Raw genomic sequence first — 18,184 nt, forward strand, 5'->3', positions numbered from 1 at the left:
CATTAAAAATGAAAAACTATAAAACCCTAAGAAAAACTTTGAGGTTCTCTATACCGTTATCCTTCCCTCAGACAGAATCCTATCCAAATTAGTCTTATCATTGGATAATATATCTTGTTAAATACATCTAGAAATGGAATTCAAAGTTCTATGTATCATGTTAAAATGGAAAGATGTCTATAGTGTATTGGCATGTAAAAAGACACTATCAAAATCAGATGTGAAGTGTCATCCTAGCTATAAAAAAATACGACTTCAAATAATCACAATATACATTTCCTTACATTCCAACCCAAACCTCGAAGTCATATTTTCAGACTTTTGCCAACTTGATAGATATGAAACAATGCCTTCTTTTAATATGCTTTCCTCTGGTTACCAGCAAAATTGAAATTTTTTCCACAGTTCAGCTTTTTTTTTCTGTGAACTGCCTATTCATATTTTTAACAAATACTTATTTTTTGAGATAGAATCTAGCTCTGTTGCCCAGGCTGGAATGCAGTGGTACGATCTCAGCTCACTGCAACCTCTGCCTCCCAGGCTCAAGCAATCCTCCCACCTCAGCCTCCTGAGCAGCTGGGACTACAAGTACGTGCCACCATGCCCAGCTAATTTTTTTTTTGTATTTTTAGTAGAGATGGGGTTTTGCTATGTTGCCCAGGATGGTCTCGAACTCCTGAGCTCAAGCGATCTGCCATATTGTCCTCCCAAACTGCTAGGATTACAGGCATGAGACACTGTGCCTGACCAATCTATTTGTGCTTATTGCACATTATTCAATTGAAATGTTCCCTGAACTCTTCTCCTCATTGATTTGTAGGCGTTCATTATATAATCTATACACCAAATGTTGACAATTGTGTTTCAACAATCTTCTCAGTCCGTGATTATCACAGCATTCTCTTTATGGCATTTTTATGTCAGTTTTTAAATTTTAGTGTAGACAAATTAGTTCATCTTTACTCTTTTTGACATATGCTTTTGTCTCTTAAGACAACCTTCCAATCCTAATGTCAAGAAATACGTTCTCAAGGTTTAAATTTCTTTTTTTTTTTGAAACAGGGTCTCACTCTGTCACCCAGGCTACAGTGTAGTGGCACGATCTCAGCTCACTGCAGCTTCAACCTCCTGGGCTTAAGTGATCCTCCCACCTCAGCCTCCCAAGTGGCTGGGACTACCGGTATGTTCCACTATGCCTGGCTAATTTTTGTATTTTTCATAGAGATGAGGTTTCACCATGTTGCCCAGGCTGGTCTCCAACTCCTGGGATAGGGAATTGATTTGAGCACAGGAGTTCGAGATGAGACCAGTCTGGGTTCAAAGCAATCCTCCTGCTTTGGCCTCCCAAACTGCTGAGATTACAGGTGTGACCCACTGTGCCTGGCCTGGTTTTAACATATTGATTCTCTCATTTAGTTGTATGGTCCATTCAGAATGTATAATATATAATGGAAACTAATAAACAAATTAAAGTATTTTCCATATAAATAGCCCAATGTACTTAACCATTATAATTTTATTTTTAAAACTTTATATGGGTAATTGACACAAATCGTTTAAAACCCAAAAGGCACAAAAGGGTATATGGCAAAAAAAAATCTTCCTCCCAGTTCTATCCCTAAGCTATCAAGTTCACTTCCTTAGAAGAGAACTATTTCCCTATTTCCTTAGAAACAAAGCTACTTCTGGTTTCTCTGGTAATCTGGAGAGACACTGATGCTGTTCTGCATCTTGCTTCTTACCTGGGGTATCATTCCACGGAAGTACACAAAGTGTCACCTTTTTCTTTAATGGCTAGATAGTATTCCACTGTACAGCTGCTAACCATTCACCTACTGGTAATATTTATTTTTATTTTTCTTTATTTATTTTGAGATGGAGTCTTACTCTGTCCCCCAGGCTAGAGTGCAATGGCGCAATCTCAGCTCACTGCAACCTTTGCCTCCCGGGTTTAAGCAATCCTCCCTGCCTCAGCCTCCCGAGTAGCTGGGATTACAGGCACCCATCACCACACCTGGCTAATTTTTGTATTTTTTTTTTAGTAGAGATGGGGTTTCACCATGTTGGCCAGGCTGGTCTTGAACCCCTAACCTCAAATGATCCACCTGCTTCAGCCTCCCAAAGTGCTGGGATTACAGATGTGTGCCACTGTGCCCGGCCACCTACTGGTAATATTTAGATGGTTTCTAGTCTTATTGCATGCAAGTGTGAAATACAATTTTCTACCATATCTGTAGTAGGAATTACTGAATTTGGAACTTTGATGGAGTGCCCTACTGACCTCCTTAAAGGGTGAACCAGTTGGAATCCCTCCACCAACATATGAGAATGCCTATTTTCCGTACACCTTTATGCCTACCCTTGTGTTATAAACTTTGAGAATTCAGTTTTAAACATATCAAATTTTATATTTATAGAACTTAATATTTAATTTTATCAAGCATCTTTATTTGCCTACCTGTGAATGTCATACAGTTCTCCATGGCTTGGTAATGAAAAAGCCATCCTTTGTCTCCTCTCCTCCTCCTATCCAAGTTTCCACTTCTTAGAATAAAGAACGGTGACTTTTTGAAGCTTATTTAATATTTACCTAATTCTTTTTTCTTTTTTTTCTTCTTTTTTGAGACAGGGTCTGTCTCACTCTGTCACCCAGGCTAGAGTGCAGTGGTGTGATCTCAGCTCACTGCAACCCCCGTCTTCCTGGTTTGATCAATTCTCGGGAACCCCAAGTAGCTGGGACTACAGGCACACACCACCATACCAGGCTAATTTTTGTATTTTTAGTAGAGTTGAGGTTCCGCTAGGTTGGCCATGCTGGTCTCGAACTTCTGGCCTCAAGTGATCCACCCACCTCAGCCTCCCAAATTGCTGGGATTACAGGCGTGAGCCACCACACCTGGCCCTCATTATTTCTAAATAGCATCCTTACATTGACATTTTAAGTTTTTCAGTCTTAGGCTTTAACTATTGACCTTACACTGGGGAATATGACAATTTAACTGATCATTTAACACCCTGCGGCTTCCCAAAACAGAAATACTTCCATCCTCACATCCTCCTTACATAGTTATACTATTTGTTTAGCTCAACATTCAGTGCTTGCATTATTATGAGTACATAAACTCTATCTACACAAGGCCCTCGCTGTATAACATGACTATTGTTTTCTTTCTTGCACACCCTCTTCCCCCTGCCTCAGAGCACAGGCAAAGATCCATTACTTCAGAGGGAGGAGAAGCAGCAAAGTCCCTCTGCCTCTTGGGGATGTAGAGGAAATGCTCCCTGTGCTCTGACCAGGTTAAGATCCTCTGATGCTGAGGAAGAGGAGAAGACAACACCTTCCTCTCTCCCTGTGGGCATAGGATCCTGCAGGACCACAGGGCGGTCAGCTACCTCTGTGGGAGGAAGTGCAAGAGCCCTGAGGAAGCTGCACTCTTCAGGTCTAGCAACACAGAACCTACCTAAGGACAACAGGCACGCCCCCCTCACTTTCCAACTGTCCTCTAATGTGAATAACACGCAACAGCAGATGACCTCTGCGGGAGGAACAAGAACATGGACAGTGACTCCCACAGAGGTGCAATGACGTGGTAAGAGCTGAAAGCTACGGGGGAGGTAGGAACTCAGAGAAAAACCCTTCCTTCTGCACCTAAACCCCAACTCGAAGCAAATGAACAGCAGCCCATCTCTGAAGGAATCTGAAACTTGTGAGGCATTGAAGGCACAGGCCCAAACACTGAACAAAACCTTAACCCAAATCGACTCGTACTAGACTGAACACCTCCTGCCTATCAACAGCCTAAGAGGAGGTATGCCCATTTTCAGGAGTATGTCTTTATCTCAATGTCTGTTGTTCTTTTTAAAACTGATGTATAATAGTTGTACATATTTTGGGGGGTACATGTGATATCTTATGCATGTATACAATGTAAAAGGAACAAATCAGAGTAACTGGGATAGCCATCACCTCAAATATTTATCTTTTGTTTTTCTTTGGGTGGGGAAGAAGAGGCAGGGCCTTGTTCTGTCGCTTGGGCTGGAGTGCAGTGGCGTGATCTTGGCTCACTGCAACCTCCGCCTCCTGGGCTCAAGCAATCCTCCCACCTCAGCCTCCCCAGCAGCAGGACCACAGATGTGCACCACCATGCCCAGCTAATTTTTGTATTTTTTTGTAGAGATGTGGTTTCGCCATGTTGCCCAGGCTATATCTTTGTGTTGGGAATATTACAATTCTTCTCTTAAAGACTAGCTACTTTGAAATACACAATAAATTACTAACTATAATTTCCCTACTGTACTATCAAATACTAGAACTTATTCCTTCTATTAGTAATTGTATTTTTGTGCCCCTTAATCAACCTCTCTTCATCCATCCATCTTCATCCAACCTTCCTCCCTCCATCCTTTCTAGCCTCTGGTATGTTATTCTACTTACCACCTCTATGAAATCAACCTTTTTAGCTCCCACGTATGATTGAGAACATGTGATATTTGTCTATGACTGGCTTATTTCACTTAACATAATGAACTCCAGTTCCATTCATGTTGCTGAAAATAACAGGATTTCATTAATTTTCTGGTTGAGTAATATTCCACTGTATGGACCACATTTTCTTTATCCATTCACCTGCTGATGGACACGGGTTGATTCCACATCTTGGCCATTATGAATAGTGCTTAAACATTGGGGTGTGAACAGGCCTTCAATATACTGATTTCCTTTTGGATATATACCAAATAGTGGGATTGCAAGATCATATGGTAGTTCTGATTTTAGTTTTTTGAGGGACCTCCACACTGTTCTCCATAGTAGCTGTGCCAATTTACATTTCCACCAGCAGTGTGCTAGGGTTCCCCTTTCTCCACACCCTCCCCAGCATTTGTTTTCTTTTTGATAACAGCCATTTTAATTGGGGTGAGGTTGATATCTCATTGTGACAATCTCTGCTATTCTTAACATGATGTACAACATCCAAATAAACTTATGAGACCCACTAAAAAGCAAGGAAAAATCACCCACTGCCAAGAGGGCAGGCAATCAAGAGGACCAATGTCAGACAGCACTTGTGCTGAAGCTGCCAGGAGGGCCTTTCACAGAACTGTGATTAAAAGAGGAAGGCAACTGGTGAAGGTGGTAACAGAATACACAGAGAGTCTCAGCAGAGAAATGAAGTCAGACAGGAATGTGAGAAAGGGAAAACATGCTATTAAAGATGAAGAATTAGTCTGATGAGCTCAACAATACACAGCTCAGATGGACACAGGTGAAGAAAAAAAAAAAATCTGTGCATTTGAAAATAGGTAAATAGAAGTTACCTGAACTAAAATACAAAGAGAAAAAACGAGTGAGAAAAACTGAAGAATTAAAGAGCTGTGGCACAACACCAAATAATCTAAAATATGTATAACTGGAGTCTCAAAAACAGAAGAGACAGATAAAAGGACAAAGTGTTTTAAAAAAATAGCAGATAATTTTGCAATAATAATGAAAGATACCAAACCATAGATTCACTAAGCTCAGTGAAACCCAAAGCAGAGTAAATACCAAAAAAGAAACATGCACACACGCTTCTAAATGTATTGTAGCTGAGTTGTTTAAAAGATAAAGGGAAAACATTAAAGGACGCCATGAAAAAAATTATATACAGTACATCAAAGATAAAATGTATGTCAGAAGGTATGCAAGTGGAAGATAGTGAGTGACAGCTTTAAGGGAAACAAACTTGAGCCCATCCAGAATTCTACAGCCAGTGAAAATACCTTGGGAAAATGAAGTCAAAAGACTGCAGACAAAAGCTGAGAGGACTTACAGCCAGCAGACCTGCACTCCAAGAGGTTGAAGAAATTCTTCAGGCAGAAGGAATATGGTATCAAATGAAAACTTGTACCTAAAACTTAGAATTAAATACATGGAGAGTGCTGAAAGTGACAAAAATATGTGTACGTATAGGGCATTTTTTCTTATTTTTAATCACTTTAAAAGCTGATTGGCAGCTCCTTTTTTAGGTATTCAGAAAATGTTTATGTTCTTTCTTATTAAATAAAACATTACTTGGCAATTTTTTTTTTGCTGTAATCACTGCAACTTAAAAAAATCATTCAATTCTTAATATTTAACTACTCTGTAGGACCAGGAGTCCCCTAAAGACAATGAGGATAAAGGGTCCATTATAAAGCCAGAAGCAGGCTTTTCATCTAACAAATGCATCTGTGATACTATTTCCCAAGCAGAAATTCTGGGCCAAGGGTGGCTGGCAAACATCAACAGGAGTGAGTAAGTATCCACTGTGTGCCAAGCATGAGGGACACACAAGATTCACCATGGGCACCCTTCAAATTCAACAGGAAAGTGGCAACTTAAACAGCCAGCCAGTTGATCATCAATATTAATGGTTAAGTAATCTCTGTTACCAATGAGATTCCTGTTGAATGGAAATGCAGACTTTTGGCAAATATGCATGAGTAAGTAAATGAATACTTGCCAATGTAAAAAAAAATGCAAGATAAAATTAGTAAGTGTTACGGGGGCAGATCATAGGATCTAAGCAGTCTGAAGGATTAAAGGAGCTACAAAAGAAGATGCCAGAGGAAACAACCAGGAACTGGCGTATGGTACAGAATGATGCCTCGTCCACAGTGGAGGGAGGCCATGGTTCCAGATAAGGTTTTAGAGAAGGTATCGGTTTTGAGGATCATGGGTCATGAATGTAAATGAGACTGAAGAATAAACTGCAGACGTATCTAAATTGGAGGAAAACCATCACATCAGAAAAAAGGGAAACAAAATATTAATGAGGCAAACAAAACAGACGAACCTTAATATGCTGACGGACAGACCTCTCTTTAACTTTAATCTTATCCTTTTACGGTTTGCTATGGAGAACAACTTGTGACTTTAAAGTTCAACTAAATATGAATGAATATTCCAAATTACAGATTGTGTATATCTGATCAATAATGAATCTTCACAGACTGAACTAGCACATGAAGTTCTAAAGCTAAATAAACAGGGCAGTCACAAAGTTCTATGTAGTATTTAGTTTAGAACTATAAAAAAGCCTACATAACCAGTTCCTGATGTCTGATTTTATGTTCTGTGAAGTGTTATAGGACACTCACTTGAGTGTCCATGGCCTGAGTCTCAGATGAGTAGTCTTTTTTGTTCATCTTAAAAGATATTGTTAGTTTGTGCCAGGGTCACTTGGATCCCCATTTCCAGCTCTTCATTCTTTTATGTGGATTCTTATCTCCACCTGGCCTGTCTTTCCACCCGAAGAACTTCCCTTCACATTTCTTGTTGGGTAGGTCTAAGGGGGCAGAGTTCTTTCAAGTTTTCTGTATGACTGGAAATCTTCACATTACCTTCATTTTTGAAGGATATTTTCTCTGGCTATAGAATTCAAGGTCTGTGATGTTTTTCTTTGGGCACTTTAAAGATGTTGGTTCACTATCTTCTTGACTGCACTGTTTCCAACAAAAGGTCTGCTGTCATCCTTAACTTTGTGCCTCTGTAGATACTCTGCCTTTTTTCTTTCTTGTTTCATTTAGTATTTTCTCTTTATTATCAGTTTTGAGCAATACAATTATCATGTGCCTTAATGTAGTTTTCTTCATGTTTCTTGTACTCAGGGTTTGCTGAGCTTTCAGTTATCTGGATTCATGGTTTTCATTAAATTTGAAAAAGCTGAGTGCAGTGGCGCATGCCTATAATCCCAACACTTTGGGAAGCCGAGGCAGGTGGATCACTTGAGGCCAGGAGTTCGAGACCACCCTGGCCAACATGGTGAAACCCCATCTCTACTAAAAATACAAAAATTAGCCAGGCTTGGTGGTACATGTCTGTAATCCCAGCTACTTGGGAGGCTGAAGCACGAGAATCGCTTGAACCCGGCAGGTGGAGTATGCAGTGAGCTGAGATTGCACCACTGCACTCCAGCCTGGGTGACAGACCAAGACCTTGTCTCAAAAATAAAAATAATAGGCCGGGCGCAGTGGCTCATGCCTGTAATCCCAGCACTTTGGGAGGCCGAGGCGAGCGGATCATGAGGTCAGGAGATCGAGACCATCTGGCTAACACAGTAAAACCCCGTCTCTACTAAAAATACAAAAACTTAGCCGGGCATGGTGGCAGGTGCCTGTAGTCCCAGCTACTCGGAAGGCTGAGACAAGAGAATGGCGTAAACCTGGGAGGTGGAGCTTGCATTGAGCGGAGATTGTGCCACTGCACTCCAGCCTGGGCGACAGAGCGAGACTCTGTCTCAAAGTAAATAAATAAATAAATATAATAATAGATAAATTTGAAAACATTTGATCATTATTTCTGTATGTTTTTCATCCCTCCTCTCTTCTGGGAACTCCAATTATGTCTATATTAGGCCATCTGAAGTTGTCCCGCAGCTCACTGATTCTCTATTCATTCCTATGTCTTCATGTTCACTCATCTTTTCTTCTACAGTGTCTGTCACTAATTTCATCTAGGATATATTTCATCTGAGGTATTATAGATTTCATTTCCTAAAGTTTCATTTTGGTCTTTTACAAAATCTGCCATGTCTTGATTTAACTTTTGTACATAAAAAATACAATTATGACAACTATTTTAATGTCATTGCTAATTCTAAGGTCTGTATCAGTTCTGGGTCAGTGGTTTTGATTGCTTCATTTCTTCCCTCATTATGGACCATATTTATATGTATTCATTTATTCATAGTATTCATTTATTGGATGGCAGATATTGTGAATTTTACCTTGTTGGATGCCAGATATTTTTATATTCCTATAAATACTGTTGAGTTTTGTTCTAGGATACAGTGACTTAGAAATGGTGTGATCCGTTTGGGACTTGCTTTTAGGGTGAGACCAGAGCCATGTTTAGTCTAGGGCTAATTATTCCCCACCACTGAGGCAAAATCCTCCTGAGTCCTTCAACCAAAACCTATGAATTATGGGGTTTTCAACTCTCACAGCTGGTGTTAACAGATCCTACTCCCAGCCTTGTGTGAGCACCAAACACTGTTTTCTCAATCATTTCAGGTGTTCTTTCCCCAGGCTTGGTAGCTTCCTCACAACTCTTCGAACTGAGACAGCCTACTGGCTACACCTGGGTTCCCCCTGTGATGCCCAACCCGAAACTCTGTTCAGGGAGAAGAAGGTGGGCAATCACAAGACTCACCTCACTTGCTTCCTGTTTCTCAGAGATCAGTATCCTTCACAGCCTGATACCCTGATTGGCAAGCTGTTAGTATATGAGTAGGGTTTACTGATTACAAGCTTCACTGTAAGATAATCTGCCTGGACCATTTCACTGGGCCCTAACAGCAGTATTTTTAGGTTTTATCTCTTGGGCTGAACAGATTTCCTTAAGAAGAAACATCCTACCTATTGCTTAGAGAGCACACACCTGGCTGATAGGGTTCTTTACTATGTGGCTGAAGGCACTGCAGGCAGTCTCAAGACACACCACAGTGAAAAGTGTAGGTAGCTCTGAGGTAACGCAGCATGAAAAAAAAAAAACAAAAAAAGAAAAGTATAGGTAGCTCATATTACAAAGGGCTGATTTCTGAAATATAAAGAGCTTCTGTAAATCAAAGAGAAAAAAATCTATGCAATTCAATGGAAAAACAGGCTCCCCAAAATGAACACGATTTAAATAAAAATATAGACGGCTCTTTTCTTAAAAGAAAAATAAAAGCATACTCAACAATATTTTACTATATACATTACAGGCCAGGTGCGGTGGCTCACGCCTGTAATCCCAGCAATTTGGGAGGGCGAGGCGGGTGGATCACTTGAGGTCAGGAGTTCGAGACCAGCCTGGTCAACATGGTGAAACCCCCGTCTTTACTAAAAATACAAAAATTAGCCAGGTGTGGCAGTGCATACCTGTAATCCCAGTTACTTGCGAGGCTGAGGCATGAGTATCGTTTGAACCTGGGAGGCAGAGATTGCAGTGAGCTGAGATCACTGCACTCCAGCCTGGGAGACAGAGTTAAGACTCTGTCTCTAAATAAATAAATAAATAAAATAATATATACATTACAGTGCCCTTGTGTAATAAAGAAACCAATGTATAAAAAAACTATTTTAATATGAAAATATAAATTAAAATCACCTTGAGACATTATCACCTGTCTTACTGGCAAAGATTCAGTTATTTGACAAAGGGACTTTGAGCTTAAAATAACTGATTGAGCATACTTGCTTGCTTTTACTAGTCCACTAAAACAGCAATAAAGAGTTTTAAACTTCTTTGTCTAACAGGTAAGGAGAAAAGGAGATAAAATAACAGAAAACACTGTTGGAATTCATGAAGCAGATGCATGAGTAGTGACTTTGCAGACCCAAAAAGTCTGATTCTTAGGCTAGAAATTGAGAAAACCAAGAAGCAACCAGTTTATACTATGGAGTTCCCCCAAGAACTTAAGAACTGGCCATTGTGGTTATCTCTGGAAGTAAAGTTGAGGGTGACAATAACACCAAGAAGACTGCTTGAAAGTCAATTTTCAGAAAGTCGGACACTGGATTATCCAATACTGTGTTAGCAAATCACTCCCAAACTGAGTGGCTTAAAACAGCAATTGTTATCTCGCTGTTTCTGTGGATCATGCATTCAGGAGTGACTTGATTGGGTAGCTCAGGGTCAGATGTCAGCTGAGACTGCACTCATCTGAAAGCTTGACAGGAGCTTGCAGTCACTTCCAAGGCAGCTCACTTCCAAGGCTGACAGGCTGCAGGCTGGGTATTGGCAAGAGGCCTCAGTTCCTCCCCGTGTGGGCCTCTCTCAGAGCTGAGTGTCCACACAGCATGATGCCTGGCTTCCCCCAGAGTGAGTGATCCCAGAGACCATGGTGAAAGCTGCAAAGCTGTTTATAACGTAGACCTGGAAGTCACTTTTGCCATATCCTATTTGTCACACAGATCAGCCCTGATGTGTTACGGGAGGGGACTGGCCCCAAGGGGAGGAACCCCAGGCAGTGAGAATCACTGGGGGCCATCTGGGATGATGGCTACCTCAGATGTGGAGCTCTCCTCTCCACCCCATCTCCTACTCTGAATAATCATGTGACTTTCCCATCACCTCCCTAACAGAAGATTCCAAGTCTATTATCTAGAAAGACCCAAAACACGGTTTCTCAACTGTGGTACCCCATTGTTGAGCGTAAGGACTTATAATAAAAACAAGGAGGTATGCGAACGTCTTTTCCTCAGTAATCTGAAGTGTTTCCTTTATTATTGCTAAATTGCTGTAGGTACTTGGGTTTGTTTATTTATGGGTTTACTAACTTGTTTCATTAATGTATCTAGGTTGGTATGATAATGTTTTATTATTAAAGTTTAAATCCATTAGGGACTGTCTCTTATTACTCTTCTTTTTTGGCAACTGTCTTCTGAAATCATGGCTACATGCAAACAATTCTGGAGCTCCAAATTTCTAAAGAATTATAATGCAAAAAAAAAAAAGAATTATAACGCAGTGGGTTTCTTGGGACAGATCGAAAACATTCAGATACCAGAAAGCTCACTATTCCATTAATAAGAAAATCGTAAGTATTCATGAACATACAAGAAGTATGAAATTGTGCCCAATTAATTAATTGGTAGTAAGGTCCTTTTCCCTTAAGAGAACTATAGTCTAGTTACATAAAGGAGATATACAACCAGAGAACACAGGTTAATGGTTTCTGCAACTGGCTTTACAAACAGCGGTTGATATCTAATATTTGATAAAATATTTTGCTTCAAAATAAATATCTTCTTACTTGTAACAAAAGCAGCTGGAGAAGATGATCATAGCAATTATGCAGACAGCCATAGAAATGAGCAAAACCAGCCATCGAATGCTGCCATCAAAAAACGGACCTGACAATAAAAGTAAACAATGAAATAAACAATTGAAATGAAAAAATAATCTGAAGTGTTCAATTCTAGGTAGCCTGGTTACTGTAAAACCAGAGAAGATATTTGAGAAGCATGCTCCGACTTTTCTCGGCTAACCTACCTATGACAACAGGGGGCAGTGTGGGTTGCAAATACTGGTTACATAAATTGGTCCGACAACATTCTATTGTCCGGCGTAGCTGGGCTTTTGGAGAATCCTAAAAGAAGAGTAATGATAAAATTAGAAATGGTTTGGTATTTTAAACTGATATGTCTTTTTAGTATTCATAAAATACAATTTCTAATTCAGTGAGTGAAAGGGGCCTGCAAATTTTATATGTAAAAACAGATTACTGAAAGATTAAAATTTGTGCTGAAATAGTGAAGACTGCAAAATGGCTTTTCTTAAGAACATATCTATGTGGATGGTGTGTTAGACACTAGATTAGAACACCAAACCCGAACTTAGGTGACTACAATCATAAACTGGTCTGGTACATATAATCTCACTGTGGTACTGAGATGTGGATGAGATTTAAGATCAGACTAAAAAGTGGAGGGTGTCGTAGCCCAAAGAAAAGGCTGGTTAGCAAGGCAGCTGAGCATGCAGAGGCCGCTGCAGACCCTGCCTATCCCAGCCACGTCGGAAGTCATGAGCCTGATGCGGAGGCAAGTTGAGCATCCGTGGTGAGGGAAGGACAAACTACAGAAAGCATTCCGGAGAGCTGATTACAGACCACCAGCCAGCGAGGAGACTGTCCCTAAGAGAGCAGAAAGCTAGCACAGAGAAGGACACAGTCACTGGAAGGACAGCAGCACTTGCATGTGATGTTTTATTGGATTAACAACACAATATCTGACAAGTTGAATGCTGCCATTTCTGCACAGCCTGGGGAGAACTGCCATTCTGACCAACATGTGAATAGCAAAGAAACTGTCTGTCACTACACAAGTAACAAGAATGTAAGCAGAAATTAAGGAAAAGCCTCAGTATAATCAGCTATGACTTTAAAAAGGTAAACATGAGCCCATGACTTCACATTCTGTTGGGAAGATGGTCAAGAGCATTTGGAAATCTCCAAATACATATTTTATATTTTAAATGAAGTTTTATTAATAACTTTTAAACAATTTTTACTTTTAAATGATCATAAGGAGAGAGAGAAAAAAGTTAGGGTTAAACTGGAGAGTCTGAAATAATCCCAGATTCAGAGAAAACACATGGAGGAGGAAATGAAAATCATGTAACTAATGATGAATGAAAGAAGTGCCAAGCATCCAAAAAGGGTTCCAGGAAAGCTAAAATGAGCTTGGCCTTGCAGAAGAGAAAAGCGCAAAGAAAAACCAAGAAAGGGTTTCTTTGGCAGCATGGGGTTTCTCCAAGCAACAGATGTACTGCTGACATGACAGTGGATGATAAGGACAAAAACGAACAATTCTTCAACTCCTGTCTTGTTTCTTCTTCTCTATGAAGGATGCTGACAGGGATGACGAAGGTAGCTCAAACACTACTAAGTGGGAAACGACATCCCAAATGTACGAAGAGATCTTACGATGCGTTTGTATTCTTTATGAGTTCCTATATTCTAACCTAGGTGAATTATATCCCAGGAAGATGAAAGCCCTTGTAAGAGAGATGGCTGAAAGACAGGTGTAATTTAAAGACTTTAGAAAGATGGAGTGTTGGAAACTACGATAGATAACGGAATGTTATATTCTTATATAAACATTTTTATATAAACATGTATATATGTTTATATATATGTTATATATATATGTGTTATATATGTCCCTTTTCTTTAAAAGGGAAAGAAAGTAGACTTTAAGCTGGGTGTGGTGGTGTGTGCCTACAATCCCAGCTACTTGGGAGGCTGAGGCATGAGGATCACTTGAACCTAGGAGTTCAAGTCCAGCCTGGGCAATGTAGTAAGACCCTATCTCTAAAAATAATAATAATTTTTAAAAAGAAGCCAAAAATAGACTCTGCCAACAGATTAAGGAGCATAGTATTACAGAAAATACAAGGGTTTTGGAATCAAACAGTTTGAATCCTAGCTTTGCCAGTTGTTCACTTTGTAACCTTGAGCAAGTAATTTATCTCTGGGCTTTAGTGTGCTAAAAAATACAGGTTAAAAAAAGATGAGCTGGGCACAGTGGCTCACACCTATAATCCTAGCACTTTGGGAAGCTGAAGTGGCAGAATGGCTTGAGCGGAGGAGTTTGAGACCAGGCTGGGCAACACAGTGAGACCCCATCTCTAAAAAAGTTTTTAAATCAGCCAGGTGTGGTGGTGCACGCCTGTGGTCCCAGCTACTCAGGAGGCTGAGGTGGGAGGATCACTTGAGCCCAGGAGGTTGAGGCTGCAGTGAGTTGTGATTGCGCCACTGCACTCCAGCCTGGGTGATGGAGCAATACCCTGTCTTTAAAAAAATCTGCTCTATAGAGTAGTTGGGGGGAAACAAGGTAGAATATACTGAATCCCCAGGATACTATACACATATAACAAATATTCAATAAATTAACTTCCCTTCCTCTTGCTTGACATGAATCCCAGATGAGATTCTAGACTAAGCCAAAAAACTTGTAAGCCCCTAAAGACCCAGTGTGGCTTCACTAAGAATAAGCAACACCTGACTCATCTCACGTCTATCTTACTCAGGTTAACTATGTATCTAGGTAGGCAAAAATTGGGTTTGTCGAGATTATGAATTTGGGTGACACAGCCTTTCCTTTTCCTGCACTCTCCACCCGTACCCTCTGCCCAAGTCAATTTTGTATTTCTAGATTTATGTGGGGAATATGAATTTTTGTGGGAAACAAATTTATTTGGCACTTATGAAGTAAGTGATTCTGACTTAAACTTATTCAGTGTGCTCGGGCTGGAGACGGTATATGAGGAAGGAACTGAAGCCAAGTTACAAGGAATGGCAGCGAGGTTTCTGAAAAATAATTTGTCCTATAGGAGGAAACAGAATAAGCACAATTTACCAATGCAGCCTGGGGAGTGGAAGAACGCAAGACCTGGTGAGAGGCACTCACATCTGTTCTGCGCCACACCTGGCAGTGCGTGAAGACACTGGAGAAAGGGTTAGGATGAGCATGACAGAGCTGTGCTGGGTGAGTGCTGTGCTTGGGTGACGTTTACCAAGAAATACAGAAAGTTAGATAAGTGCTGGTCAAAATTTTTGCTGGCGTAACCCAATTCTTAAAAGCAACGTATCCTTCACGTATTTTTCAGGTGACACTTAACAATTTTCACCATAAATTTAAATGGCTGCAATATATTAATAATTTCTGGCTTACTGTACATAATGACACTTTGACATAGAATTGTTACCTCATTTTGAAATAGAAGTGTTACACCATTTTTTAATGCATTCAGTAGAATCTAAATAGCATTGCAATTTGATACCCATTATCATCATTTTAAAGAATAAATGAACAAATGCTTCTTTTAGCAATGAGAAATTTTACACTAGAACTCTTATTTCTCCTTGAACTCTTATTTCCTTTCAATATCTCCCATGATAATTATGTCCTAAAGTAATATATAACTGTCCACATCAAAGATAAGTACATAAAAATTCTTTTATTTCCTATAACTGTATGTCTTTAAGTCTTAGAAAATTATTCTAGTTTATCATAATCATTATTAGCATAAAATTGATCAAAACAATATATATGTTACAATCTTTATTAAATACAAACTTAAGAAAATGTTATTGGAAAGGGCATTTTTTCTTTTTCTTTATGATACAAGATCTGGCTATCACTCTGCACACTAGAGTGGAGTTGCATGATCTCAGCTCACTACAACCTCTGCCTCCCAGGCTCAAGTCATCCTCCCACCTCAGTTTTTTGTTTTTTGTTTTTTTTGTTTTTTTTTTGAGACGGAGTCTCACTCTGTTACCCAAGCTAGAGTGCAGTGGTGCTATCTCGGCTCACTGCAACCTCCAACTCCTGGGTTCAAACAATTCTCCTGCCTCAGCCTCCCAAGTAGCTGGGATTACAGGAGTGTGCCACCACGCCCGGCTAATTTTTGTATTTTTAGTAGAGATGGGGTTTAACCATGTTGGCCAGGCTAGTCTGAAACTCCTGACCTCAGGTGATCTGCCTGCCTTGGCCTCCCAAAGTGCTAGAATTACAGGCATGAGCCACCAGGCCCAGCTAATTTTTGTAGAGATGGGGTTCTGCCATGTTGCCCAGGCTGGTCTCAGACTTGTGAGCTCAAGCGATCTGCCCGCCTCGGCCTCCAAAAGTGCTGGGATTACAGGCATGAGCCACTGCACCTGGCCAGACATTTCTTAATGATATGGATGGGACTTTTAAAACAAATCAGTTCACAAATTCATGGATAAAAATTACTGCTAGAGTGAGAAGATTCATCATTACTCTTATTCTTATTTTTCCTTTTGTCATCATCAAGACAATTTATTCACATAAGCAAGATGATGATCACGGAAAGAGATTGTTATACCACTGTACCATAATTTTTTTTTTTTTTGGATGGAATTTCGCTCTTGTTGCCTAGGCTGGAGTGCAATGGCATGATTTTGGCTCACTGCAACCTCCACCTCCTGTGTTCAAGCAATTCTCCTGTCTCAGCCTCCCAAGTAGCTGGGATTAAAGGCACGCACCACCACGCCCGACTAAGTTTTGTATTATCAGTAGAGACGGGGTGTCGCCATGTTGATCAGGCTGGTCCCTACGTCCCGACCTCAGATGATCTGCTCGCCTCGGCCTCCCAAAGTGCTGGGATTACAGGCTTGGGCTACTGCGCCACCACGACCAGCCCATAATTGTTTAAAGTCCTTCCAAAGCATATGCTAAAAGTGCCATAAAGATCCTATCATCAAAAATTATTTTCAATGATCCAGCAACTTGGTTGAAAGCAAACAATTGAAAACCATCTGTCATGTAAACACTTATTTGATATCCCGACATAGCCTACACTGATGCCTTTACTTTGAATTGCAACACCGTTTGGAAACTTGAAGTTTTACACCTCAGGCCTTCTATTTGTAAACTAGGAGGGGTTGACTATGAAAAGTGACTAAGGGAAAGAGAACTGCTTGAGAAGTTCTGTTCTCAGGCAGAGAAATATTCAGCAACAGGACCTACTGAAGTTTAGGATCCAAAAACGGATTCCCTTAAAATATCAACGTGCCCGTTACCCTTGTATAACATAGTCTGAGTGTACCCAGGGATATGGGTAACAGCATGAAGACTGCTCTATTAAAGAATCAATATGGTCAAAGCTAACATCTATTAAGCCCTTACTATGTGCCAATTGTGCTAAACTATTCACATGTATATCATCTGATCCTTATAGTAATTCTTTCATGGATGAGAAAACAGGAGAGCAGAGCACTTTGTCCAAAGGTTCACATATATAGTATATAGATTTGAACAGCTTGTCAAGTTTAACAACTAACTTATAATGGTGAATTCAGCTTAGGACAGGCCTATTCTAGGGGCCTGTTGAACACTGGTTATTACTGCTGGGCTTAATATCCTAACCATAGCTCTTTCTTCAATTTTTTAAGTGATTAAAAAATGTATAGTATGTGTGATTGATAAATATGCAAATAGCGTAAAACTGGAAGAAACAACTAAATTAGCATCCTTTAAATCCCAACAAATTAGAGCAAAGGATCAATGCTTATACGATAAAATTCATAAAGACAAGTATGTAACAACTGTACAGGAAAACCTCATTCCATTCCCATCTACTTATTTATGTGAAGAAACCAACAGCACCAATGAAGAGTGGGGGAGATGTGGCTCAGCAGCAGCATGAGTGAGTGGCATAGGGATTTCAGCGGACTGAAGGCTCAATGGTTCAAGAATATGGCATGACTGTCAAACATCTAACACGAGACTGTGTTTAGAAAAAGGGAACAGGGCTATTTATTCTCTACTATTTTCCTTGGTCATACCACACTCAATTCTGCATATTACACTGAGGAAGTGGAGAGTGAATAACTCTGAAGCTGATCATATAAGGAGCAGTTGAGGTCATTATGAACAATTATTTTCACTGGACAGACTAGTAGGATGAAGCACTTTTTTTACTTAGTAAAGGGCTGTCATCTTAAAGAGAGATTAGGTTTGGTCTCTATGGTCCAAAGAGTCAGAAAGGAAGATAGATTTGCAGTCACTTGCAAAGAGGGTGATTCCAAACATTAGCCGAGAGGTTGAAACATAACCTTTAAGGTTTCTATCCATCCTGAGAATTTCTTTTCTTTCTTTTTTTTTTTTTTTTTTGAGACAGAGTCTCGCTCTGTCACCCAGGCTGGAGTGCAGT

The 18,184-nt window shown here is 40.1% G+C and overlaps 1 protein-coding gene across 8 annotated transcripts in view; it reads right to left on the reverse strand.

The window, feature by feature from the left end:
* BMPR1A (bone morphogenetic protein receptor type 1A) overlaps positions 1 to 18,184 on the reverse strand; it is a 168,641-nt gene that overhangs the window by 12,945 nt on the left and 137,512 nt on the right. For all 8 annotated transcript variants that reach the window (XM_054503873.2, XM_063669878.1, XM_063669879.1 and 5 more), the window contains 2 exons: positions 11,999 to 12,095; positions 11,760 to 11,859 (listed from right to left, as the gene is read on the reverse strand). In XM_054503873.2, the coding sequence (XP_054359848.1) occupies positions 11,760 to 11,859; positions 11,999 to 12,095 (197 nt within the window). The remainder of the gene's footprint in view (positions 1 to 11,759; positions 11,860 to 11,998; positions 12,096 to 18,184) is intronic.

Source organism: Pongo pygmaeus, chromosome 8 (genome assembly GCF_028885625.2).
Source record: "Pongo pygmaeus isolate AG05252 chromosome 8, NHGRI_mPonPyg2-v2.0_pri, whole genome shotgun sequence".
NCBI lineage: Eukaryota > Metazoa > Chordata > Mammalia > Primates > Hominidae > Pongo > Pongo pygmaeus.